General features: G+C 39.0%; 1 protein-coding gene across 2 annotated transcripts in view; it reads right to left on the bottom strand.

Moving 5' to 3' along the window:
• Positions 1-26,355, bottom strand: part of TMTC2 (transmembrane O-mannosyltransferase targeting cadherins 2) — a 416,397-nt gene that overhangs the window by 105,426 nt on the left and 284,616 nt on the right. For both annotated transcript variants that reach the window (XM_050934873.1, XM_050934884.1), the window contains one exon: positions 8,224-8,345. In XM_050934873.1, the coding sequence (XP_050790830.1) occupies positions 8,224-8,345 (122 nt within the window). The remainder of the gene's footprint in view (positions 1-8,223; positions 8,346-26,355) is intronic.

Genomic DNA, 26,355 nt, shown 5'->3' with positions numbered 1-26,355 from the left:
CTGAATGCCTACTGAACTCACACTAATGCAAAAATGACCCTGCTTATGTATGATGCTTCCTTAGCATGTGTACTGCCACTTTCTCCCTTTGAAAACTTTGTTCACACAATGCAAAGCGAATTACAGTACATGCTCAAGGCTGCACCTGGGCCTGTCATTTTTTGACAAAGAGACTCCATTAAATTTTATAAATGGAGTTCTGCAATTTGAAAGCCTTTCGTAAGAATTATGTTTTTCCTTGTGAAGAAGAAATAAATTACCTAGGTAAGGCAAGAGCTCAGGTGCTTTGGTTGTTATCCCATGTTTTCCAGTTGACTGATGAGGTCAGATCAGATGTTGCTTTCACCAGCAGGTTTCTCAAACAATTTATCTAACTTAGCATGCAAGATCTTAAGAGAGCTTAAAAAATGCACAACATTCAGGTATTGCTGACCCAAATGGCTAAATTCTATTTTTGAGAAATGAATAAATAAAATAAAATTAGGAACTTAAACACTAGCCAACAGGCTGCTTTCTAGTTATCCTACTAGCTGAGCTACTAATCATACTTTTCAACCGCTAAATTTAGCTGTTCTTATACAAATTCTGAAAAAAATGTAAACTGGTAAGCATAATTTTTAGCTATGAGCATACAGCATTACCTGATGTACGAGTCACCAAATATTTGTGACTGTTGATACTAGGTAAGAAGATCCAAATTCATTATACCATTCCTTTGGAGCACAATATTCAAGCATTTCAAGTTTTGTCAGTGTTTCTGCATGTACAGGAACACTATCTGTTTCTTCTTGGCATTTCCCATATCCCAGAAAAGGTATAAAGACATTACAAATATTTACACAATAGAGCAGCACAGGGAGCTTATAATTTTAGTGTAGGATTTCCCAAGAGCTCAGTGTTGGCCTACCTCTTCCCCCAAATAAGCCAATGAGAGCTTTACCATCTACCTCAAAGGAAGCAGAATTGAGCACTTTGTGGTACACAGGTTTTGTGCTGAGTGAATTTCAACTTAGAACATAACTATTGAGTGAATATAATGGCATCCAAAAAACATATGAGGTTGTATCTATATATTCAGTGAATGACCACATGTTGGTAAAGATTTAACAACCAGCTATAAAAAAAAGAGGGATCTGAGTCTCATTTACACTTTAGCTTCTTTACACTACTCTATCAGTTTAAAGGGGCCTCAAAGTGGAAGTAAATTGTATTTAAACTGTCTAAAATACAAATTGCTCCCACTTGAAGGCATCTTTGCACTCTAAGGCCTGGTCTACACTGGGGGCGATCGATCAAAGTTATGCAACTTCAGCTACGTTAATATGAATAATATAGCTGAAGTCGACGTACTTAGATCGACTTACCGTGATGCCTTCACCCTGGTGAGTAGACTGCTGCTGCTCCCCCGTCGACTCTGCCTGCGCTTCTCAGCGAGCTGGAGCACAAGAGTCAACAGGAGAGCGTTTGGGGGCCGATTTATCGTGTCTAGACTAGACAAATCGACCCCCCACTGGATCGATCACTGCCTACTGATCCGGCGGGTAGTGTAGGCATACCCTTAGAGAGAATGAAGTTGCTGTAGTATAAATGAGAATTAGACCTCAGATGTATTGTCACATATGAACAAATAAATAGACTTACATGAAATGTATTGAAAAGATCAATAAGTAAAATGTTTTTGAGGTCTACACAGTGTAACTTTAAATGTCCAGCTTTTATTACAACACAGACAGCGTCTTCTGAGTTCCATGGACATATCCTTGCAGATACTCCGACAGTAAGCTTTACCAAGAGTCATTTTTCCCAGGAAGACAATTGTCTGTTTCATGAATAGTTGTTTTTTTAAAAGGTTTAAGCCATATCATTTTATTGCATGCACGGACACACACATGCACTATTTGGGTAGGCTCAGAATAGAATTATTATTTCAGGGGTGTCTAAGGCCCAATCAGAGATTGGGACCTACTGTACTAAGCATTATAAACACTCACAAGACCCACACACAAAAATGATTACTCCTATATCAAAGAGTTCTTAAACAAAAAGCACAATTTAAACTTTTTCTAAAGAAACAGTAATATCAAAATAAGTAAACAAAATACTAGTGTGTAACACATCAAAACGTAGAAAGGTTTGCAACAATATTCATTTCTGGGGATGTGTGTAAATAATTAGATTTTATGTTGTGCTTTAAACTGAAGCTGGTATTTTCTGCTCTTTTGCAGAAACAGGTGGAAGTGGGTTAGCAGCTTCCAAATAACCTCATACTAAGCATATACAAAAACCAAGCAAATTAGCACAAGAAAAATTACAGAGCTTAGATCAGACTTTCTGCTTTTCATTGTTCATTTTATTGCTTGTAAAATGCAGGTTTAAAGTCCCTCTATGCAAGCAGCCCTTCAAAACAGGAGTAATATTAGCCGCATGCAGATCTGAAGCTGCAAAAATCAACTTCAAATTAAATGAATTTATATCATTCATTCACCATACAGTTACCATAATTTTAAGTTTTTCAGTACAGAATGAATTCTTATTTACTGTTTTTTACAGTTGTAAAATCAGGGTATATCATCCTGTGTTTCAGCAGGGCAGACCACTCAAAAAGGAACAAATTCTGTTTAAAAATCTCTTTTCAGCAAGATCTGATGTCAGCTTTTAATTTCTATTGCACTTGAGATTTGAGTTTGATTCATATCCTACATCGTTGAAGGCAACTATGATAATTAGAAACTTGTTTCAGTGGACTGAGAAAAGGAACAAGACGCGGAGGCCATTGTCCCAAGCGGTCAAGAAGAGAAAGGAGGATTTTATTAACTTTTCACACCTAAACAGGTATATTGGATAGAGCAGTAAAGTGGCTTTATTTTAAGGAGTCTTATAGGACTAATTATTGAAGAAATAAAAAGTATCAGGAAATCATAAAAGAAATCATAGGTTAAGAACATGCTCTCTGCATTCATATTTCATTAGTTGTGTTTGATATGTTAGAGCCAAGTCCAGACAATATAAATGCATTTAGTAACTCAGCACTCTAGCACTCTACTTGATTTTTACTCCTACGTTTATACAACTATAAATTGCTCCTACTGCCAATTGAGAAATCACAGCCTACAACAATTAGCAGCAATTTGGCAAGTCTTAACAGACTGGGCATAGGTTACGTCCTCCCCACAATCATAACAGTTGTTCACAAGAGGAAGATGAATCTAGAAGGTACAAGACACTGATTCAATAGCCAGGTTTGGCACTGGGGGAATAAATGAACCAAGTCTCAGTGCTATTAGTAGGTGTTAATACTGGCAACAGACTTAAGGAGGCAGAAAAGCTGGGGTTAAAATTGGGCAATTTATTCAGGAAATAAAACATTATTGAATTTGTGAACTTTACAGTTTTGATTTTACAACTAGGTTTATGTTGTACAATTGCCTTCGGCTGAGACCTAGAAGCTTGGCTGAGCATTTTTTTTTTTTTTTAGCTCCCTGGCCAAGGAAAGTTTTCTAGCTCAGTTATCATTTTCATTCTTCATCTCCTCCCACTCACTGCCCCATCTCTTCCTTGGACAATAAGCTAACAGCCAAGTCAAACTTTTAATAGAAGCTTGTTTCAACATTCATTTTACTCTAGCTCAAATAAAAAGTTGCAAAAAGTTTGAATTTAAACAAACTGACTGGTGTGACATAAAAGGAGAGACCCCAAAATGTCTCTCCTTAACATTTGAGAGAATCACAAAGGAACTATAATAACTTCCTGCCTTTTTTCAGTCATCTATGCAGTGTCCATTTCTATTCAATAGACTTAAATAGCAAAGTTCAAATTAAGAATGAATCACAATGTGACTCTAACCCTGGCTTGGAGGGATGAGATGAGAGATTATTCCTGTTTCTATCTTCATTCAATCCCAGCAGAATCTGTAGAGACTTTGATCAAGCATGCCAGTTAGTGCCAGTCTTGAAAGAAGCCTTTGTGATGAAGATACCTCTTCTTGAAACTCCTTTCACAGATGCCATGGAACAACCATTGTGCTGTAAAACTGACCAAGGGTGAACCATCAACCTGGAGGTCAAAGGTTTCATATCCCACTGCCAATTTCCTGCTCCATTCAGCTCTCCTGAAAAAACTGATGACTGTAGAAAATCCAATAAAATATATTCTGCTCCTTTCCTATTTATTGGTCATAAATCATACCCAATATTGAAATGTCAGTGACCAAACTCGAATAATTAAAAACAACAACAACAAACCACAACCACATATATGCATTTCATATCCACTACCACATCATCATCTAAATAGTGTTGTGTTCTGAAGCACAATGTTAATTACATTCTGGAAGGGTAAAAAACAAACAAACAAAAATATGCTCCTTTTGTGTCTTCTGTCTTATTTTTCTGTTAATGCACATTGATATCATAAGCACAGCAACGAATATATACAGAGAAGACGTGGCAGTAATAAAAGAAAAGATAATTTTAGGGCAATCTTAATCATTTTTGATGAAAATAGGCAAACATGGAAGAGTGTGTGTGTGGGAAAAGGAGGGGTATTGCATTTCATTGGCCTATGGTTTAACATCATGATGTGGTGTCCAATACTCAGAGTTGTATAGAGATTCTTTTCAGTTCTGATAATGATATATATTCTTTCCTGAACCTGAAGGCAATGTCTGCTTCATATGTATCTTGTGTTTAAATTCCTTCAAGAAATGTAAACAGTTAAATTCTAATACAAATTTGTGTGGACATTTTCACCCTTCTCCATTCTCCCTCCAAATTAGGTGCATGTCATCAATTCAGAAACCCAAAATTATATAATAAAATTATTTCAGGACTAAAGGACAAATCTAAAATTTCCTGTAGCCAGTTCTCATAATTTGGAAATAATTAAGATGTTAAAAAATGTTATACGATTATTTTTTCATGGAAATGACAAGAAATCCCATAACAGATCATATATTCCATATAATCAGCAATTAAGAATATATGTAAAATTAAATAAAGAAAGAGGTGTGTGGGGTGGAAAAAACAGAGATCTGGATTCTGAGAAAACCCTTCCTTCCCTACCACATGTTCTAGTAAAATAGAACTTCTGTGTCTCATAAAAATATTTCTTCAAGAAAAAAAAGAGAATGAGGAAGAAAAAAAAAACCCCTCATCATGCAAGCTTTCAAATATACTCCTCAGGTGCAAATAATGAAGTGGGCCAGAAGAGGAAAGTGACCAGGGAAATGTTATGATGTAGTCTACTTGGAGTTTAATATTAAATAGATATATCCCAAAAGTGCATGTGTATGTCAGTATGTGAGAAATTTTAACTGGAATTGGGAATTAGAGTGGAAAATTATAGTTCCACAGGTTGAAACTGACAGACAGTGGGATAATGATCAGACCTCAACTATTATTCCATAGCAAACTGAAAGCTCAAATCTGTACTGGTTTTATTAAACCTTTTAATTGACAGCTTTTACTAACATTTGAAAATAGATGTTGAATTCACTTTAATTGTTGTTGTCACTTCCTTCTCTCATCTCAGTCCTTCTGTTCTAAACTTTTCTCATTGCAATTCATGTATTTTAAGCAAAAGTGAAGAAAGGATGGAGGATATGGTGGCATTAAAGTATTTCTTCTACATTTCTTTCCTGTACACAAAAGTCCTTTGTTAGAAGATTGTGTAGAAGAGGGGCCATAGTGAAGCTGAGACAAAGGAAGATGAGGGTGTTCAGAGGGAAGCCAAAGGATTGAGGAGCAGAACAAGTAAGAGCAACACACAGTATTGTCTTCACTGCAAACAATGTCACCATCCTCATCAATGGATGGGGGAAATTGATGGGGCCTGCTGTGAAAGAGAGACAGTCCCAATGGCAAGGGATGGAGACACTCGCCAAGGGACACTAGGTAGCTCCTTCCCCGGGAGTCTCTGGCACCCACTGGCCAGCTGGGAGAGAGGGGTGCTGTTTTGCCAGCACTTCCCAGTTCCCAGGATTTAGCTGAGAGCAGGAGCCAGGTGAAGACTTTTTCAGCTCCATTCCAGCAAGGAAGACGTACATTTGTCCGATGGAAATGCTGATATATGGCTACAGGATACGAGGCAATGGACTGGGCAGGAATTGTGATACCATGCTGTATGGTTGGGTGGGGAGAGCGATCAAGCTAGTTGCTGATGCTCCCTGTATCCAGTTTTCATTGTGGTTAAGGGAATAAAATGAACAGTCCCCAGAGGTAAGAGACCTGGGATTTTGGTGATGGACTTTGGGCTAAAGTAATAGGGTGAAACCTTGTGGCCCTCGCAGACAGAAATCGGACCCTGTGGTCCTCATGGGCCCAGGTCCCCACACAAGTTCACCCTCTGTTCCCCTCATGGGGGAAGGGTTCTAGGACTCAGAGAGAACTGAATTCTGGGGTAAGTGGAGGAAGTCCTACCCCATGTTATGGGTTATATGATAATAAGTCCTATAACCACCTCGCTGGAACCAATTCAATGCCTAATACAGGAGACTATGGGTGATGGGTGAGTAGCAGTCCTCCCTTCCGTTACAATTTAATAAAAGTTGCAACCTGCCACTAAATTCCACGCATATGTCTGTTCTCATTTTGCTGCTGTGTCCACATCAATAGGTGCGTTATTAATTCATGTTAGCTGAACCATGATAGCTGACTCGGGTTAAAATAGCAGTGAAGACAAGGCAACTCGGCTTTTAACTTGAGTGAGTAGCTTCGGTTAAAGCCTAGAGAGGAGTCTGAGGTTGAAAGCGAGATGCTAACCCAAGCTAAAAGCCAAATTGCCATGTCTTCACTGCTATTTTAACCAGAGTTAAGAACACACTGTTTGGTGGTAGGTGGGTGGGTGGGTGGTTGTTGGTGATGGTGGTGGTGGTGGTGGGGTATGTGTGTGTGTGTTTCAGTGAAGACACACCCACATGACAACTGGGGAAACAAAGGAGATATGCCAATGGAAGTGAAAGGCTGAAAGATAAAGAAGAGTATGGGAGAGAAGAAGAAGATTGTGAATAGAAAATAGAGAGGGGGTGATCAGCACAGCAGAAAGAAATGGGAAGAAAATGGCAGCTGCAAAAATGGGAGGAAGTATTAGTGACTAAGAAAAAAGGCAATCCATTTTATAACTTCAAAATGTCCAGGGGACAGTCAGCTGCACACTACTGGTGCAATGAGATATCCATATAGGGACTGTAATTCCCTTCTCTTCTGTGACTATCTTTGGGCACCTTATGCTGGAGCCATGAGCACAACTGTTTACAGATCTGAAAGTGAATTTGAGGAGGCAACATGAGCATGTTGAAAAAGTCTAGCAAAATCATGGTATGGCCAGCCCTGCACTAAGAATGTGAGAAGGGCAATGTAAGGCCTTTCCTTTGAAAGATGAGGCCAAGAAAATCATCATGGAACAGCTACCATTAAAAGATGGAAGTGTGCAGGCTGAGTATAAAACAAGTAATTGGGTGTTCTGGGTTACAGTCCCAGCTCTGCTACTGATGTGCTGTATGACTCGGCAAGACACTTCACCAATGAGGAATACCTCAGTTTCCTTTGTAAAATAAAGATAATGTTTTAATGTATCACATTATTGCACGGACCAACTGCCATCTGTAAATGCTTTAGGATCCTTCGATGAAAGGTGGCATGCAAACAAAGATATTTTAATATTAAAATAAGGACATTCACCATCTAAATCAACTATAATAAAGTAACTTATGGCTTTGACCTCACGGAACTGCACTATGATACAATTTGAAACAGATTACATTAGTTCGCACCAGGGAACTTTTAGTGCACCCCAGCAGGGTCAATACAGACCAATTAATGTGCAACACATTAGTACATTATAAAGATCACACTCTCGTACAATGCATTATCCCACTCTGTAGACAAACTCTTATTCTTAATGCACGTATCTTTCAGACGGATATAGTATTCTTCATTTCCTGTTAGAAACTTGTATATGGTTACTGTGAGCTATACTACAGCTGCTGTGTTCCTCCTCAGAGGTGGCTGCATTTCGTTAACGGGCAAGAGGTTAAAAAAATATATAGATGACGTTTTACAGTATATTTAGTTCCTGAGTTGGAAGATACTATTGAAATACAAAGTATTTATTAATAGCATCATAATCAATTTCCAGACCAAGAATGTCACAAGGCCAGGTTATCCCTCTACCTCACTTCTTTTGGGAGCTCTAGTATTTACTCTCAGAAATGGTGGATTAACTCACCGTTAGAGCCAGAAGTTTCCCGTATGTGAGATGTGCTGGGATGTGGTCAGTCTTGGATCGCAACGACTCCATATACCAGTGTTCTGCTTCAGGCAACTTGCTCAGTCTCATGTAGGCTTCTCCTATGAAGTAAAATGATAACCAGTCTGAGGACATAGCATTTTAATAGATTTATCATTTGAATTGCAAAAATAAAAAAAAAGTTCTACATTGTGACTGTTCACCTATATATGAACGAAGACCTCTAAGACAATGCATTGCTTTCAATGCCGGCAAGTTAAAAAACAAACTAACTTTATGGACACCTTAGTGATGAAGGCACAGTCTTATTAAGGATGAAAGAACACAAATGAGATGAAAGTCTGGTTGGAAAGGAATTGAAAGTGGGAGTATCAATCAAAATTCCCAAAGTAATCAAATTAACATCACATCTGCTATGCAAAAGCTATTTCTTTTCAATCAATTCACATTATACAGCATGGAGTATCAGTGAAAATACAGCATGAATTTGTGTTTAACCATAAACACATCAAGATCACAGATGAGGGTAAAAAAAACTGAAGTAGGTTAAGAAAAGTCCCCAAAGAAGGCTAGAATAACGAGGGAGGACATAGAAAAAAATCAAAACACACCACAGTTGGCGAAGCGTGGTGCCCTGCAATCACAGTATAACATCACTAGTGCTTTAATCTGATTTGAACTTTGTAAGGATTATGGAAGCCAATATGTGAAAAAAGATCAAAATCTGACAAACTTCTCAAAGTAAAATCCTTTGCTCTGAAAGACTCAGACAGCAAAGGTACAAGGATAGTGGGAGAATGATGGCAATGACAGAAATGCACTTTGGGGCAGCAATCTTGACATTTTTGAAAATGCATTTAATGTAGTGTATAAGAAACAATTTGAAGGGAAAAATCAAACAATCTTGCAAAGCTAATCAGAAATAAGCAGGATCAAACAATTAATTAAAAAATGAAGTATGGCAGTTTTCAGAATACTACTACTCTGCATTTACATAGCACATTTTGAATGTCCTATAGACACATTTAGTGAAATCCTGGCCCCACCGAAGTCCATGGCAAAAAGACTAATGGCTTCAATAGGGTCAGGATTGCACCTATTAACTAACAGACATTATTTTCCCCATACGTATAAACTGTGATTTATCTAAGGCCACATGCTAATTCAGCAGAATAAATGGGGTTAGACCTCAGGAGTTCCAACCCCATGCTCAGTCCAGTAACCTATGCTAACTCTCAGGTGAATGGCATCAAATTATAATCTACTACATGCAAAACAGTATGATTACAGTTGCAAAGTTAAGCAGTCTCAAGTTAAAAAATGACACAATTAAGGCTGCCTCATCAACCTGAATTTGCACCTCCTTGTGCATATGCATTATGCTACAGTCTTTAATGACATAATCACATCCTATCTTTTATACTCCAAACTGTCCTTGTCCGAGTCTTGGCTTTTCCCCATCCAAGTCCCAGTCTCCATTCCTCAGTTTTCTTATCCCTGTCCCAGTCTCCTTGCTTAGCACAGCCTCATCTCACTCCTCTGGACTCCCCTGTCCTTAAGGCCCTCTCCGTCAACTCCCAGTCTCTTTGTCCAGCTTTTCACAGTTCCCTGACCTTCCTCTCATTCCTTGTCTCTTTCCCCACCCAATCCCAGTTCTCCCACTCTCTCTACCACTTCAATCGGTCTTTCAGCATCCTGAACTCCAGTTGTCCACATTCTGAACTCCTTGTCCACGTTCCCTATCCTCACTGGCTACCAAACCCCATCTCTGCCCTTGGGCTTCTCCTCTAGTTACAGTGTTTCCCCCACCTCAGCTCCTTGTCCTCATCTCTTAGCACAAGTAACACCACTACTTCCCTCATGCACCATAGTTTCTCTTCTGATATATCTTTCCTCCTTCTTCATTACTTTACTGCCACATCACTAGCTCTAAGTCACAGTTTAATTGCCCAGCCAGTCCGAGGCTCCTCCCCATCAACTCCATCCCCCTCCCGGCTTCTTATTTTATCTGAGTTTCCTCTCCAACTACTGGTTCCCAGTCCCCACTGGTCATTTCCCTCCTCAGCGCTGAGTCCCAATCTCCTTGCTCAGCCAGTCCCACTCTCCCTCCCCACCTCAACTCCTAGTCCTAGTTTCCCTTTCCCTCTCCCCAGACTTCCTATGCAAATCTACTCTGCTTCTCATCTGCAAGTCTTGTTCCCTCTGCATTCAAATTGGTCAGCTTCCTCTACAGCCTGGGCCCAGTAGGGCGCCATTGACAGCAGAGGAGAGACCTACTCCCTGTAGTCAATTTAGGTCTCTGACTCAAGAGACTCATCATGCCCTGCAGTAGCTCAAAGCTACAATTTCAAGAAAAGCCCTGCTTGGTCCCAGGCTGTAGTATGCCCAATGTGGATTGAATCTTCAGGGAATTTAGCTGCTAAAATCTAAGAAGTCTCTATTGAGCATGTGTAAACAGTGATATTTCAAAGAATTATAACTTAGTCCTATTTGGGCAGATTTGCACAGAGATGGAAAAAGGCATATCCCTGACACAAAGACCACCCCCGTCCTCATAGTTTTCACGTCGCTGCTTCAAAGCATGAGGTGCTACAGCTATTCAAAGAACAGGCCACCAAAAATCAGCATGAGCACAACATATTTTCTCTTGCTTCGTTCTCAGAAATGGCTGAACTCTTTTAGCTGAGAATTCCCCATTCCTCCCCGAAAAAAGATCTGAGGCAGACGTCTGGCATGGAAAATTTCAGCCTGAATGGTGATAGTTAGGCAAAATTATAAGCAATTGAAAATAGGGTCTTATAATTGGAAGTCAAGTATCAGAGGGGTAGCCATGTTAATCTGGATCTGTAAAAAGCAACAAAGAGTCCTGTGGCACCTTATAGACTAATAGATGTATTGGAGCATAAACTTTTGTGGGTGAATACCCATTTTGTCAGATGCATGACAATGCTAATGATAATTGGAAGTGACAGACAACATTAATGTGTGGTGCTGCCAGACCCATCTATAATCTCATAGATCCAACAATGCACAGTACACTGTTCAAATTTATGAAGATACACAATTTTATCAAATATTTCTCAGGATGCTAATATAAGGACTTGGAGAGCTAAACAGATGTGCTGGAAAGGCTGCTAGGCAGATTAAATTGAGGAAGGTTTTAGAAATCAAGTACTTCACAGCAAAACCTATTAAATGACCTTCTCCTGGAGGGTATTGTTGATTGTGCATCCAAAAATTCAACTCTGAATTTAGTAACCTAAATATCAAAATGTCCACACAGAAAGCTCCCCTGAAGACTTTAAAATTGCTCTCCTTTGCTGGCCATAGTCAAGCATTTCTATTGAAAGCTTGATTTCTGCCTGTAAAGCCCAGGTTCTAACCGTCTGTAATATAGCAGCTTTTGATTATGTGACTACAGCTGAAGGTCCATCAGAGTTTCCTCTATAACTATTTGTTTTGGAAGGATTTAGAGCCCTGCTATTAAAAAATCACTTCAGGTTAAGGATGTGATGGGGGTTGTCCCAGACTGGGGTGGGGGGATATTGCAAAATTTCAGTTCAATCAATCTGGCCATATTCTTGGTTAAAGTGAAGCAAAACAAATAAAAGCTTCTATGGTTTGAGATGTTTTCCAACCATTCTATTGGATTAGACATATAGGGATTGGATTTTGTCATTTAGGATGATATTTTATATATATCTGCACAGGGACAAAAAGTTTAAAAAAGAATTAGTGATATTTGACAGTTACTACTGTATATATGCACAAACGTTTGTAATGTGAATGATCTAATTTTCAGTAAATCCTTCATAGAGCACCCAGTGACATGAGATATGAAAGTAGCTGCAGAATACAAACTGGCTGCTCCATTTACCTTCACACTATCAGCATTTAACACATTCATTTGTAAAGTGCTCATACCAAAAATAGAAATGGTGCCATATAACAAATTCAGTTTGACAATGTATCCGGTCAAATCTATGCAGTTTAGTGAATTTATATCCCACTTTTCCACTTTTACAAACTATATCACAAAGGCACAGGAGGAAATCTGTTATATGTCACAATGTTTCAAAGATATCTCAGACACCATAAGGAGAACAAGTCAACGTATAGGAATCTAGGCCCCAATTCAGCAAAAGCACTTAACCCTGTGCTTAAGTGCTTCTGTTGAATAGAAGCCATAGTGAGATACCAAGAGGAAAGCTTTTGATGGCTCACCACAGGTACATGATCATCCAATATTTTGCAGGGCTAAATGAGTTCTCAGCAGTAACATTAATCTACAGATTCCTATCTTTAGTATTCTGTGGACTTTAAACCTGAAACTGGTGGAAGACACATCCAATGGGACTTCTAAAATAAGACACACCTCACCAATGTAACGCTCAACTGGTGTGGGGGACGGACATAGAGGGACCCCACAATATTGGAATTATTCAACACATTTCAAATTCGGGGAGGAATTATTCACCTAATATTCTCTAGATTACCCAGCTTTAAAGGCAATCCCGCACTGGGAAGGGGATGGGAGAGATGATCTCATTATTACACTGCAGCTGTAATTTACTTAGTATATTGATATATGATACTATATTTAAAGTGTTTTGTAGATTGTTTCACCAAGAACTCTTTTTATTTAATACTTTAGTACAAAGGAAAGCATAATGGATACAATGTATCCTTTAACTACACCTATGCCAACAAAAGCCTTGAAACTCAAAATTACTTTATTCGTATACTACACAAAACAGAGAAGAATCAGTTGCAACACTTCTATTATCATCGCAAAAGCAGTCTAAGGTGTTTTCTTTTTATAAACATCAGAACCCTCGGGAAACTTACAATACAGACACACATTTCAAAACTTCTTAGAAACACCAAAACAACACTTAAATCATCGCAGTGGAAAAGGTGTGAAACAATTCAAAACAAAACAATGATCAGTTAAAAAAACAAAGATAATAAGAAAAGAGTGATTAGTTATAAAAAGAAAAACAAAAGATTAGGTGGCTACAATGAGTTATCTTCTCTAGGAGTCAAATTTACCACTTTGCACTGCAAAGGAGTGGATTGTGATATGGTTTATCACCCAAGAAGGGAAGAAAGGAGTTATGAATTTCCAACATGTCTCATATAATGCAAAAGAACAGAACAGGGGACTATTTAGTGCGAACAGGAAGGCAAGCAGTGTTATGCAGTTCTAGATTAGGATCACTACCTGTCTTTACTTCCGGTTTGTTGATAAACAAGAGGGATTCACATATTGGATTATTTCTACCTTGGGCAGATATTAGAAAAAATCAAACATACCACAAATAATGTTGTTATATTTTCAGCACTAAGAAATCCTGAAATCTGAAGACCTCAAGCAAAGGCCATTTCCCTGAGGGGAACATGTTGGATGTATTGATGAGAAGACTACTATGGAGCTGCGAATGTACTAGCATTATGCCTCTATGGATACCATGTGCTTAGATTTTTTTTTTATTATTAGCATCGTATTTCTGGAGTACTGTGTCACTGAAGACACAAAAAGACAAATACATATATATATTACCTATACTCAGGACAGATGCATTGCAATCTGCTTCTTAGTATTATCAGGAAGTATTTTAAAAATGTTTGTAATATGTAAAAAACAAAAAACAAACAAACAAACAAACAAAAAACATGGCAAAACCTTGGTGTACAAAATCTCAGAGTATAGAGTTACAAAACATAAACTTGGCCATTGCACTGACAAAAATGGAATTCAAAATAGAATAAAAGGAGATATATTTTATAAAATTATATTGCACATGCTTAATAAGCATATTTACTACATGTTTTGCATCAATTGTACTGTACTGTTACACCTTCACAGAACATATTGCAATGGCTTTTTCTGAGCTACTAGGGTATGTGTGCAAATAACAAAGCTAAAAGCACTGTTATAGCTATGCTTAATAGTTATGTTTAATCTATAATGCAGCATGCACACTATTGTTAATAAGCATATTCTGCACACAGAGCTTCTCTGGAGCCATTGGTGCATGTGATCTTAATGTATATGAAGTATACTATACACAGAACAAGCATATTTTTTTTCTTTCATAGAAGAATCTCTTTGAAGACTTCTCAGAGCACACAGCATTTTATAAGCTTTTTTGCTGGAGGGGAGTCAATTATCCATTTATATGGATTTGACTGTGTTCTTATAGGCCACTTGCAGCCAATCACAATGGAGACTCAGATTTTTGGTTTAATTAGAATGAAAATCAACTTTAAAAAAAAATCCTATAGCTGGATGGAGAGGGTTGAAAATAAAAAGCAAATGAATTTCAATAAAGAACAGGACAGTCTTTAAAGAAGTATAGTCTGAAAACCTCAGTGAAACAAGAAGTCATTGACAAACAACTCAGCTGAGATAGTTATTTGATTTTTAGTTTCAGATAGATGTGTCACCCACAGTCACTAAAGAGAGAACAAATGGAATGACTCAGCATTTGTAAATGAAAAGATAATTTGTCTCTTATACCTTTCATTTTATGTAAGTGGATAGTAAAAAAAATTAGCCATGGCTGAAGAGGTAAACATTGACATTGTGTCAACAGTGTATTTCTTTTCAAATTGCTGTTGATAAAAGGACTTACCATTTGGACCATGTATAATTGTTATACCAGTAGCCCAGTTTAGATATCAGATTATATTTCTGTCTGAAAATGTAATGGGTACACTCATTTTTAATCCACATTTCTAATATGTTAAAATATTAAACTCGTAGACTCTTGGCCTTTCCAGAATACTGTGTGTATAAAAAAATTTAAAGTGTTTTACAGGAGAATAGAGATTGATTGTCCAAAGGAGAAGAAAAATGTGAACAAAAACCTTTGGAACTTGGAAAAAAAATGGTCTCAAATGTAGTAGCCACAACCTCCTTAGCAATTCACTTCTGTAATCTTTGTACTCAGTCTGAATAATTAGAATCTTAAAACAAAACAGCCAGAAGTTTCAATCAGTCCAAAGTTTCAGTTCAGCTTAGCATGAGCAGATATAAATGACAGTAACCTACTTGGGGGTGAGGTAGAAGAACAAGGGAGTAGGGGAGCACAACCTTTTCTTCCCACTGTAGCGAACTCCATTATTAGCACCTCTTTAGCACAATCAAGTATTTGCATGAGGAGAAAAAAGGCCTCATGTTCAGCTTATATATATTTAAAGAAAACACATGTTTTGTAATGTACATTATTAAACAATTCCCAGTAAAACTTCATTAGAAGCATGCCCAATGTTTTGACCATTGAATCTGACATAAGTGCAGGGCATCATGTTTTTCATAGGTTATGGTGTGGGACACATATTGCACAGCTCAATCATGTCTGGCTCTTAAAAAATAAATCTAGCACAGCATGAACTGAACTGTAAGACTATACCAACAAAAGAGCCCTAAACAATATTTAAAAGCAATTCAATAAGAAAAGCATTTACTGAGAGTAAGGGGCAAAAGGGGAAGGAGTCTTAACAATATTAACAGGCTTGTACAAATAGCCACATCCACCCAAAAGAATAATCAAATAAAGTGATAGTTATGTTATAACCATCAACACAGAAACGCCTCTCTCTGTGCTAAATCTTCATATTCATGATGTGAACCTCTATTTCTATTACAGATGTAAAATCTGGCTCCCCTACTTGTACTATACATGGCTTCCACTGGTGTAAGACAGCTTGGTTTCTGTCCATGTAAAATGTAGCAGAGCAACAAGGATAAATCATTTAACTTTCTAGAGACTGAAAGAAGAAAATTTGCCACGGATAGTAACCTTTCACCATGCACATGTGCTCTGCATCTGCACATGAGCAACATGTCTAGAGGCAAATTGGGAAGGCTGAGAAAGAGACTGAGGGTAACTTCATGTATGAACAGCCTTCCAAGGGGAGCAGTGGGGTAAAAAAGCTAACTCACTTCAAGACTGAGCTTGATAAGTTTATGGAGGGGATGGTATGATGAGACTGCCTACAATGGCATGTAGCTGATCTGCAAATGCAAGTAACAAATATCCCCCAACAGCCGATGATGGGATACTAGATGAGGAGGGTTTTGAGTATGACAGAGAATTCTTTCCCGGGTGTCTGGTCGGTGGGTCTTGCCAAAATGCTCAAGGTCCAACTGACTGTCATAGTTGGGGTCAGGAAGGAAGCTTCCCCTGGATCAGACTGGTAGAGATCCTGGGGTTTTTTGCCTTACTCTGCAGCATGGGCTGGGTCACTTGCAGGTTTAAACTAGTGTTAAATGGTGGATTATCTGTAACTGAAGTCTTTAAATAATGATTTGAGGACATCAGTAACTCAGCCAAAGGTTATGGATCTATTACACATAGTGGGTGGGTGAGGTTTGGTGGCCTGTGATGAGCAGGAGGTCAGACTAGATCAGGGGTCGGCAACCTTTCAGAAGTGGTGTGCTGAGTCTTCATTTATTCACTAATTTAAGGTTTCACGTGCCAGTAATACATTTTAACATTTTTAGAAGGTCTCTTTCTGTAAGTCTATAATATATAACTAAACTATTGCTGTATGTAAAGTAAATAAGGCTTTAAAAATGTTTAAGAAGCTTCATTTAAAATTAAACTAAAATGAAGAGCCCCTAGGACCGGTGGCCAGAACCTGGCCAGTGTGAGTGCCACTAAAAATCAGCTTGTGTGCTGCCTTCAGCACCCGGGCCATAGGTTGCCTACCCCTGGACTAGATGATCATGATAGTCCCTTCCAGCCTTAAAGTCTATAAGTCAACGAAAAAGTCACAAGTTCCACCTATGTCCCTCTTTTTCTGCTCCCCACTTTCCCTCATAACCTGCACTGTGTACACATACTATTCAGTGCACATAGTATTGGATGTAAGTTACAAAGGAAGCTCTCTAACAAAAATGGTTATCAAGCTTAACAGAAATGCACTTGAAAAATAGGCAGAGATGGATGAAGTGCAATTGCTATTCAATAAGTTGAACAACATTATCCATATATTTCTCATTATCTCTCAATATTAACATGAAGCTCCATCCAGAGGCGTAGCGAGCGCCCTCCGTACCCTCCGACCAGAGGGGGCCCCGCAAGGAAGGGGGCCCCTAAAAGTGGCAAAAAAAATGTCAGGTATAACTAGGTAAGTGACATTTATTGACACTATTGCACAATCCATGTCAGTTTTACTGACAAAACCGTGAAGTCATTATGAGACATCATAATGCTATTGGCTACATCAGTTGTCTGTCAGTCAGTTTCAAATTTTAGTTGGACCCATTCAAAGAATGTGTATTTGCGTTCATAATGGCAGTCAGCGGATATATGTTATTAATTTAGTTGTTTAGTTTTTTATCGTTTCCAACGCAGAAGCGTGCTTTGTGATGTCTAAGAGAACGTATAAGAGCGGAGCTAGTAAACGAAAGGCAGCAAAAGATGCCGAGAAGGAACTTGAGAAAATTCCAAAGTTGTCTACGTATTTTGCGCTGCAATCCAACGTACAGGTACAGGCACATGAAACAGACAGCGCTAGCAGCAACAAATCGTATCCAGAAGTATCCGGAAGTGCTTCAAGTGAGGTCGAAGGTGAAGCCAGTTGTTCTACCAAACAAACTGTGACAGATATTCCAGCTGCTGCCAGGAAAGAAGTATCTGAATCTGAATCACTGACTGATTATCCAGGAGATGGGCCGTCTATAATATCGGCCAGGCAAGCGTGTGACATTGTTGCACGTGGCCCACCGCTGCAGAATGAAAGTTACGAATTTCCATATAACGAGGAAAGACGGAGGTTCACAAGTACTCATTTCTATCGAACCATGGCAAATGGCGAGAAAATAAGACGTTCATGGTTAATGTACTCAGTTCAGAAAGATGCCATTTTTTGTTTTTGTTGTAAATTATTTGGCACTGGCGACATACCGCTACGTCGTGGAACATCTGCTTGGAAAGCACTGTCAAAAAGACTTCAGCAGCATGAAAGAGGCAAAGGTCATCAAGACTGTATGGTGAAATGGTTTGACCTTCGGTCAGGCATAGTAAACCGTACATCTATTGACCAACTTGAATTGCAGGCTTTTCTGAAAGAAAGAGATTTCTGGAGAAATGTTGTCAAACACATGGCTGATGTCATTATTTTCTTGTCCGAAAGAAACTTGGCATTTCGAGGAAGTAATGAAAAGCTCGGCGATCCTTCGAATGGCAACTTTTTGGGACTGTTTGAATTGCTTGCAAAGTATGATACTGTCCTCAGCGAACTTTTACAGAGGATTAAGAAGGCAGAGACACATGTTCAGTACTTCAGTCCACAGATCCAAAATGAGCTGATTCAACTTGTTGCCAGTAACATTCAAGAGGCCAACATAGCGCAGCTTAAAAAAGCAAAATATTATTCAGTTATTTTGGACGTGTCACATGAAGAACAGATGTCTGTGGTGTTACGCTTTGTTGAATGCAACGGTGAAGATGGTGTCAATATTCGTAAAGTGTTTGTTGGTTTTCTTAATGTTCATGATACAACTGGCGAGGGCTTATTGGAAGCGTTTCTTGAAAAGGCAAACAACTTAGGAATAGACACTGCTGACATGAGAGGCCAAGCTTATGATAACGGCGCAAATATGAGAGGAAAGAATAAAGGAGTTCAAGCCCGCATGCTAGAAATAAATGACCATGCCTTGTATGTACCATGTGGAGCTCACACTTGGAACCTTGTGATCTCAGATGCGGCAAAGTCATCGAAATATGCCGTTGACTTTTTCGGTCTGATTAACAGAATATGTGTTATCTTTTCTTCTTCACCTTCACGTTGGGATATACTTCAAGAACATATGCCAATATCTGTTAAAGGGTTATCGGACACTCGTTGGGAGTCGAGAATTGATGCTGTGAAGCCACTGCATTATTACCTTGAAGAATTGTGCAATGCTTTGTCATCTTTGCGAGAATATGCACTTGAGAAGAAAGATGGCAGTACAGCAACAGAAGCCGGTGCGCTTTTAAACCATGTTACTACGTGGCCTTTTGTTCTGCTTGTGTACACGTGGTACGATATACTATTTCACGTCAATAAAACCAGCAAATTAATTCAGTCACCAGATGTGTCAATTGACGTACTGCAGGCAGAAGTCGGTCCTACAATGAAGTTTTTGGAAGACTATCGAAATACAGGATATAACTTTGTGGTCACAAATGCACGTGAAATAGCAGAGCATATGGGTATTGAGCAGGTGTTTCCAGAAACCAGGGTGTGACGTAAGAAGAGAATGTTTGATTACGAATGTGCTGATGATTCGAGTCGTCTTTCTTGTCGCAGTTCTTTCTTGTTCTCACTGATCAGGCCATATCTTCTGTTTCATCGCGATTTGATCAACTCGTGGAGTGCTATAAGTTGTTTGGATTTCTGTACAACACTAACAGCCTGAAGCAGTGTCACAGAGAAAATGAACTGGAGAATCACAGCAAAAATTTTGAAAGAAAAATGGGAGACATTGATGCCAACGAACTCTTAATGGAATGGAATCGTTTTATTTATGTCATCGAGAAAGAGCGAGGACTTGTCACGGCAAACAATTTTTTAACGTACATATACAAGAACAGCCTTCAGGAGATATATCCGAATCTTTGTATTTGTATCAGAATTCTTCTGACCACACCAGTTACTGTCGCTGGTGCTGAAAGGAGCTTCAGCAGAATGAAACTGATCAAGAATATCCTGCGCTCAACCATGACAGATGACAGGCTTTCTGCGCTTGCAGTTATCTCAATCGAAAACAAGATTGCCAGATCTCTGGACTACGATGCATTGATTAACCAATTTGCGGAGAACAAGGCTCGAAAGAAGCGCTTTGCGTAAATACGGAATACATGTACACTGTAGGCCTATGTATACATAATATGAACCCTGAATATTGTATAAAATAAATACCGCATTCCAGTTTCTGCATTGTAAGGGGCCCCGGACATATGTTTGGAGGGGGCCACGTTCTTTGTTGCTATGGCCCTGGCTCCAACACTTCATTTCCCTCTCTTTCATACCACTAAACTGGCAGAAGTATGAATTACTGTAGCAGGTGGCCTGTGTGGTTTTAAAAGCAGTGTAATACAATCAACTGTATACTATCATATTTCCAGGAAAGCAAAAGACATCTAGACCCAAGCCTGATCCTTAAGCAATCCCAATATTGGCATTAAAGTGTTCAAGATCCCATGGGGACCATTATATCTTTTGACCCCAGGTCTTAATTGAAACTTTAAACAAAATATATTACCTATTTAATGCAGCTAAGCTGGACTCTGGCCTTTGTAGTGCATGTTGTAATGCCAAGCAAATTGATCTTTGTAACCTTAGTACATTCTTTTAAATTATATCAAAGATGAATGCCACAGAGAAAATTTATACCAAGCCAACCCCACACAGAATATTGAATAATTATTTTTATTCCAGTTTAAAGACTTTAATTTTATGTTTGTTTTGTGTTTTTCTTTTTAAGAAAAGAAAAATTAATAATTTTTTTCTTGGTACACAGCCAACAAAACATATGGTTTCCTTAGCTTGGTTGCTGCACACCTGGCAAAATAAATCACAGTGACAGAGTACGAAAATCTACACTGTGGCTTTTCATACACATGAACTTTGAACATCTGACGTGGGTCTCCAGGCCCTGCCTTTCATACCATGAGCAAAACACAAAGCCAAATGGATAACTTGATCCTCTGGGTCAAAGAGTCCCTTTTAATTTAAGAGACAAACTAGTTTCTAATTTTTAAAAAGCAAGAAGTCAAAGTGACACATTGAAGGAATGAGTTACTGGCTTGCCAGAGTAAAAAAGCCAATGGGAGCAAGTACAGGAAAAGTACTGAAACACAAACCACCGAAAACAGGTAGTGCAAAGGTTTAACGCTGCTGGTGAGCTTATGTACTTGGTGATCAGGAGTTCAAATCCTAATACAGTATAAACTATGAGAGCCTTCTGGTTATACTCCTTTGAGTATATATTGTATGGGGGGAGTCACTAGGAAAGCCCCATTAAATCCCTGGATTGACATATGGAAATGGCTATTAAATCAGATGAAACATTTTCTCAAGTCAGATACTTGCATTTAATGCTGTGTATCAAAGACAGCAAGTGGTTGAGGCTTAAATTTAATCACAAAGTCAATTGGAAGGGATTGGCCTCACATCCTCTGTATTCTTGGATTATACATTCAGCTATGGAGATTCCTGGTCACACACAGATAGGGAAGGACTCCTCTTGCACATATTGAGGGCATTCCGGGGATCTCCCGTCTTCCTCTGTAGCACTGAGCAGATATCCACCATAAACTGGGTGAGCATAGCTCAGATTGTCAAATTCCTGCAGTTACAAGCAGGTGAGTTCTAGCAGACCTCACTCCCAACAGTCGCCCACTGTATACCTAATGGAAAAGTTTATTAACAGACAAAGCCTTGCAAGAAGTAGGCAGGCAAATTTATCTAAAATAATACATCCAAACAATAGCTATATAGATAACATGTTGATTCATTTAACTTTACATACAAAAACAGACAAACATCTCAGTGCTCAATTCATAAATAGGATCTGCGAGGTACATTCAATGGTAGGCTGATGTATTTAGTCTGTTGGCTCTAGCATTGCAATCTATCCAGAAATGCTAAATTTAGGGAAAGTTATATTTGCTATTTAGCCCTGTAACAGCCTGGCACTGTTTGCAATCTTGTTAGCAGGCATTGATCCTTCTGAAAAAGTGTTAAGTGAGCTCTGTTGACTCTGAAGCAGGTGACTTTTTATTAAGGGAGCTGGTCTGACTTGGAGGTAGCTCAGTGGTTTGAGCATTAGCCTGCTAAACTCAATAAATTCAATTCTGTTATAAATTCAATTCTCAAGAGGGCCATTTAGGGATCTGGGGCAAAAAGTTGTCTGGGGATTAGTCCTCCTGTGAGCAGAGGGCTGGACTAGATGACCTCCTGATGTCCCTTCCAACCCTGATATTCTATGATTTAAAGGAGAGAGGATCTAGAGCATGGACAAAGCAATGAATGAAATAATCTTAGGAACAGGACTGAGCTGGTCTTTGTGTCATCTTTTTGTTTTGTTTGCTAATTAATCCAAATCCTAGGAAGAGTGTGAGTTTGTACATGTGGCAGAGGACTGTGCATACAAAACAAATTGGGAAAGGCATCACAACCCTTACATATAGAAAGGGTGTAGGTAAAGTACTCAGTCAAGAATCTATTTTACCCAAATCTTGGGATTATTTTCTATTTAAAAACAGCAGATTAGATCCTTATGAGGAGCAATGATTTCATAGGATCACTCTATTCAAAGAAAAAGGAAGAAAGGGCAACTCACACATTTTATATTACATAATCTGTTTTACCACAAATAATTTTGACTATAATTTTGCAACTTTTGCTACTGGAAATCATATTTTTTTCAAGATTTTGAAATTATACTTTTGCACACAAAAGGGGAGTCAAACTTGCCAGGCTCTATCTAAATACTACAAATCTGCCAAAGGTCTCTATAGGGCAATAATAATAAGCAGATGTCTAATTCACAAAACAAAACTATGGCTGTTGATCAGCTTCATAGGATAATCAGTGCAGGCTGACAAATGAAACTGATCAATTGGTAATACAACCTAGACCATTTATCAACAAAAAATGAGTACAAAAGCAAGACTTTTAGCCACTGATTTGATATGATGAGATTCAGTATTCCAGAAAAGTGACAACAGTGAATAAATATGCATTGCCAAAGTGAGTGTGGTTTACAAAGAATCAAAAACAAGCAATGCTATCACCATGGCAATACAAATATTTTAATTCTGAATTTACATCCTTAACTGTTTTAAGACATAGACTTTAAAAAAGCACCAGATCAAATTGCAGTTTTAGAATAATTGTTTCATCATCAAATACTTAACGTATCTTGTTAAAGGGAGAGAAACTACACACACAAAACAAGTAACTTGGGGAGCGAGCATCAGAATCTTGATTCAATGAATGTGTTAAACTCCCCTTAGTGTAAGTGGGAGTCATGTTCATTGACAGGAACATACACTGCACAGTATACATCGAAAGGCATTACTCTTAATAGCCTGTCCAAATGAAAAGTTATCTGATTCTATTGGACCATATTCATCTCATAGACTCATAGACTCATAGGTCAGAAGGGACCAATCTGATCATCTAGTCTGACCTCCTGCACAAGGCAGGCCACAGAACCCCACCCATCCAATTTTATAACAACCCCTATCCCAGGACCGAGTTATTGAAATCCTCAAAAATGGTTTGAAGACCTCAAGCTGCAGAGACACCACCAGCAAGCGACCCGTGCCCCACGCTGCAGGGGAAGGCGAAAAACCTCCAGGGCACCTGCCAATCCGCCCTGGAGGAAAATTCCTTCCCGACCCCAAATATGGCGATCAGCTAAACCCTGAGCATGTGGGCAAGAGTCACCAGCTAGCACCCAAGAAGGAATTCTCCGCAGCAACTCAGTACCCATCGCATGCAACATCTCCCCGCAGACCATTGAGCAGACCTGTCTGGTGGAAATTCAAGATCAATTGCCCAAATTAACGATCCTATCATAACATCCCCTCCATATACTTATCAAGCTTTGTCTTAAAGCCAGGAAAGTCTTTTGCCCCTACTACTTCCCTCGGAAGGCTATTCCAGAACTTCACTCCCCTAATGGTCAGAAACCTTCGTCTAATTTCAAGTCTAAACTTCCTAATATCCAGTTTATACCCATTCGTCCTCGTGGCTACATTAGTACTAAACTTAAATAATTCCTCTCCCTCCCTAACGTTAACCCCCTTGATATATTTATATAGGGCGAGCATATCCCCCCTCAGCCTTCTTTTGGCCAGGCTAAACAAGCCAAGCTCTTTGAGTCTCCTTTCATAAGGCAGTTTTTCCATTCCTCGGATCATCCTCGTAGCCCGTCTCTGAACCTGTTCCAGTTTGAATTCATCCTTCTTGAACATGGGACACCAGAACTGCACACAGTATTCCAGATGGGGTCTCACCAACGCCGTATACAACGGTACTAACACATCCTTATCCTTGCAGGAAATACCCCGCCTGATGCATCCCAAAATCGCATTTGCTTTTTTAACAGCCGTATCACATTGGCGACTCATAGTCATCCTGCTATCAACCAGTACCCCAAGGTCCTTCTCTTCCTCCGTCGCTTCCAACTGATGCGCCCCCAACGTATATCCAAAATTCTTATCATTAATTCCTAAATGCATGACCTTGCACTTTTCACTATTGTATTTCATCCTATTTCTATTACTCCAGTTTACAAGGTGGTTCAGATCTTCCTGAATAGTATCCCTGTCCTTCTCTGTGTTAGCAATACCCCCCAGCTTCATGTCATCCGCAAACTTTATTAGCACATTCCCGCTCTTTGTGCCAAGGTCAGTAATAAAAAGGTTAAATAAGATCGGTCCCAAAACCGATCCTTGAGGGACTCCACTGGTGACCTCCTTCCAGTCCGACAGTTCACCTTTCAATACGACCCTCTGGAGTCTCCTCTTTAACCAGTTCCTTATCCACCTTACAACTTTCATATTCACTCCCAGCTTTTCCAATTTAACTAACAGCTCCGTGTGCGGAACCGTGTCGAACGCCTTACTGAAATCTAGGTAAATTATATCTACCGCATTTCCTTTATCTAAGTAATCCGTCACCTTCTCAAAGAAGGAGATCAGATTGGTTTGGCACGATCTACCTTTAGTAAATCCGTGTTGCAATTCGTCACAATTACCATTGACCTCTATGTCCTTAACTACTTTCTCCCTTAAAATTTTTTCCAAGACCTTACATACTACAGACGTCAAGCTAACAGGCCTATAATTACCCGGATCACTCTTATTCCCTTTCTTAAAAATAGGAACTACATTAGCAATCCTCCAGTCATAGGGCACAACCCCCGAGTTTATCGATTGCTTAAAAATTCTCGCTAACGGGCTCGCAATTTCACGCGCCAGTTCCTTTAATATCCTTGGGTGGAGATTGTCCGGGCCCTCCGACTTCGTCTCATCGAGCTGTTCAAGTACGGCCTCTACCTCAGTTGCAGTAATATCCACTTCCATATCCACATTCCCGTTTATCATCCCTCCATCATCGCAAGGTTCCTCACTAGTCTTATTAAAAACCGAGGCAAAGTACTTGTTTAGATGTTGGGCCATGCCTAGGTTATCCTTAACCTCCATTCCATCCTCAGTGTATAGCGGCCCCACTTCTTCTTTCTTTGTTTTCTTCTTATTTATGTGGCTGTAGAACCTTTTACTATTGGTTTTGATTCCCTTTGCAAGTTCCAGTTCAATGTGGCTTTTAGCCTTCCTCACTTTATTCCTACATGTTCTGACCTCAGCAAGGTAGCTTTCTTTACTGATCCTGCCTTCCTTCCACTCCCTGTAAGCTTTCTGCTTTTGTCTAATCCCCTCTCTGAGTTGCTTGCTCATCCAGTTTGGCCTACAACTCCTGCCCATGGTTCTTTTCCCCTTTCTCGGGATGCAGGCTTCCGACAGTCTCCGCAGCTGTGACTTAAAGTAATTCTAGGCCTCCTCCACATTTAAATCCACTAATTCCTCCGTCCAATCCACTTCCCTAACTAATTTCCTTAACTCTTTAAAATTAGCCCTCGAGAAGTCAAAAACCCTAATCGCAGATCTCTAAGGTACCTCCAGTGATTCTCCACTAGAGCTGTGCAAATAGCTGATTTTTTTGGTTCACTGGTCAAACCGAAAACAAACGAGAAGTCAAAAACCCTAATCGCAGATCTCTAAGGTACCTCCAGTGATTCTCCACTAGAGCTGTGCAAATAGCTGATTTTTTTGGTTCACTGGTCATACCGAAAACAAACATAGAGATGACCCAAAATTAAAATTTTAAACATTTTTTGGAAATCAAAAAGTGAAAAACAAAAATAAAAAAATAAGAAAAATAAAATTCAATGGTCGTTTCAGATCAAAATGTTTCATTTTCAAGTTTTTATCTCTTTTTAAATAAAATTGAAGTAAATTCAAAAAAAAGTTGCTTCAAATAGAAAAAATAAACATTTTGAAACGTTCAAAACAAATGTTTATAATATTTTGGATT

This window comes from Gopherus flavomarginatus, chromosome 1, assembly GCF_025201925.1.
Source record: "Gopherus flavomarginatus isolate rGopFla2 chromosome 1, rGopFla2.mat.asm, whole genome shotgun sequence".
NCBI lineage: Eukaryota > Metazoa > Chordata > Testudines > Testudinidae > Gopherus > Gopherus flavomarginatus.
Note: the sequence above shows the minus strand (reverse complement) of the source record. Positions and strands in the feature narration are given on the sequence as shown.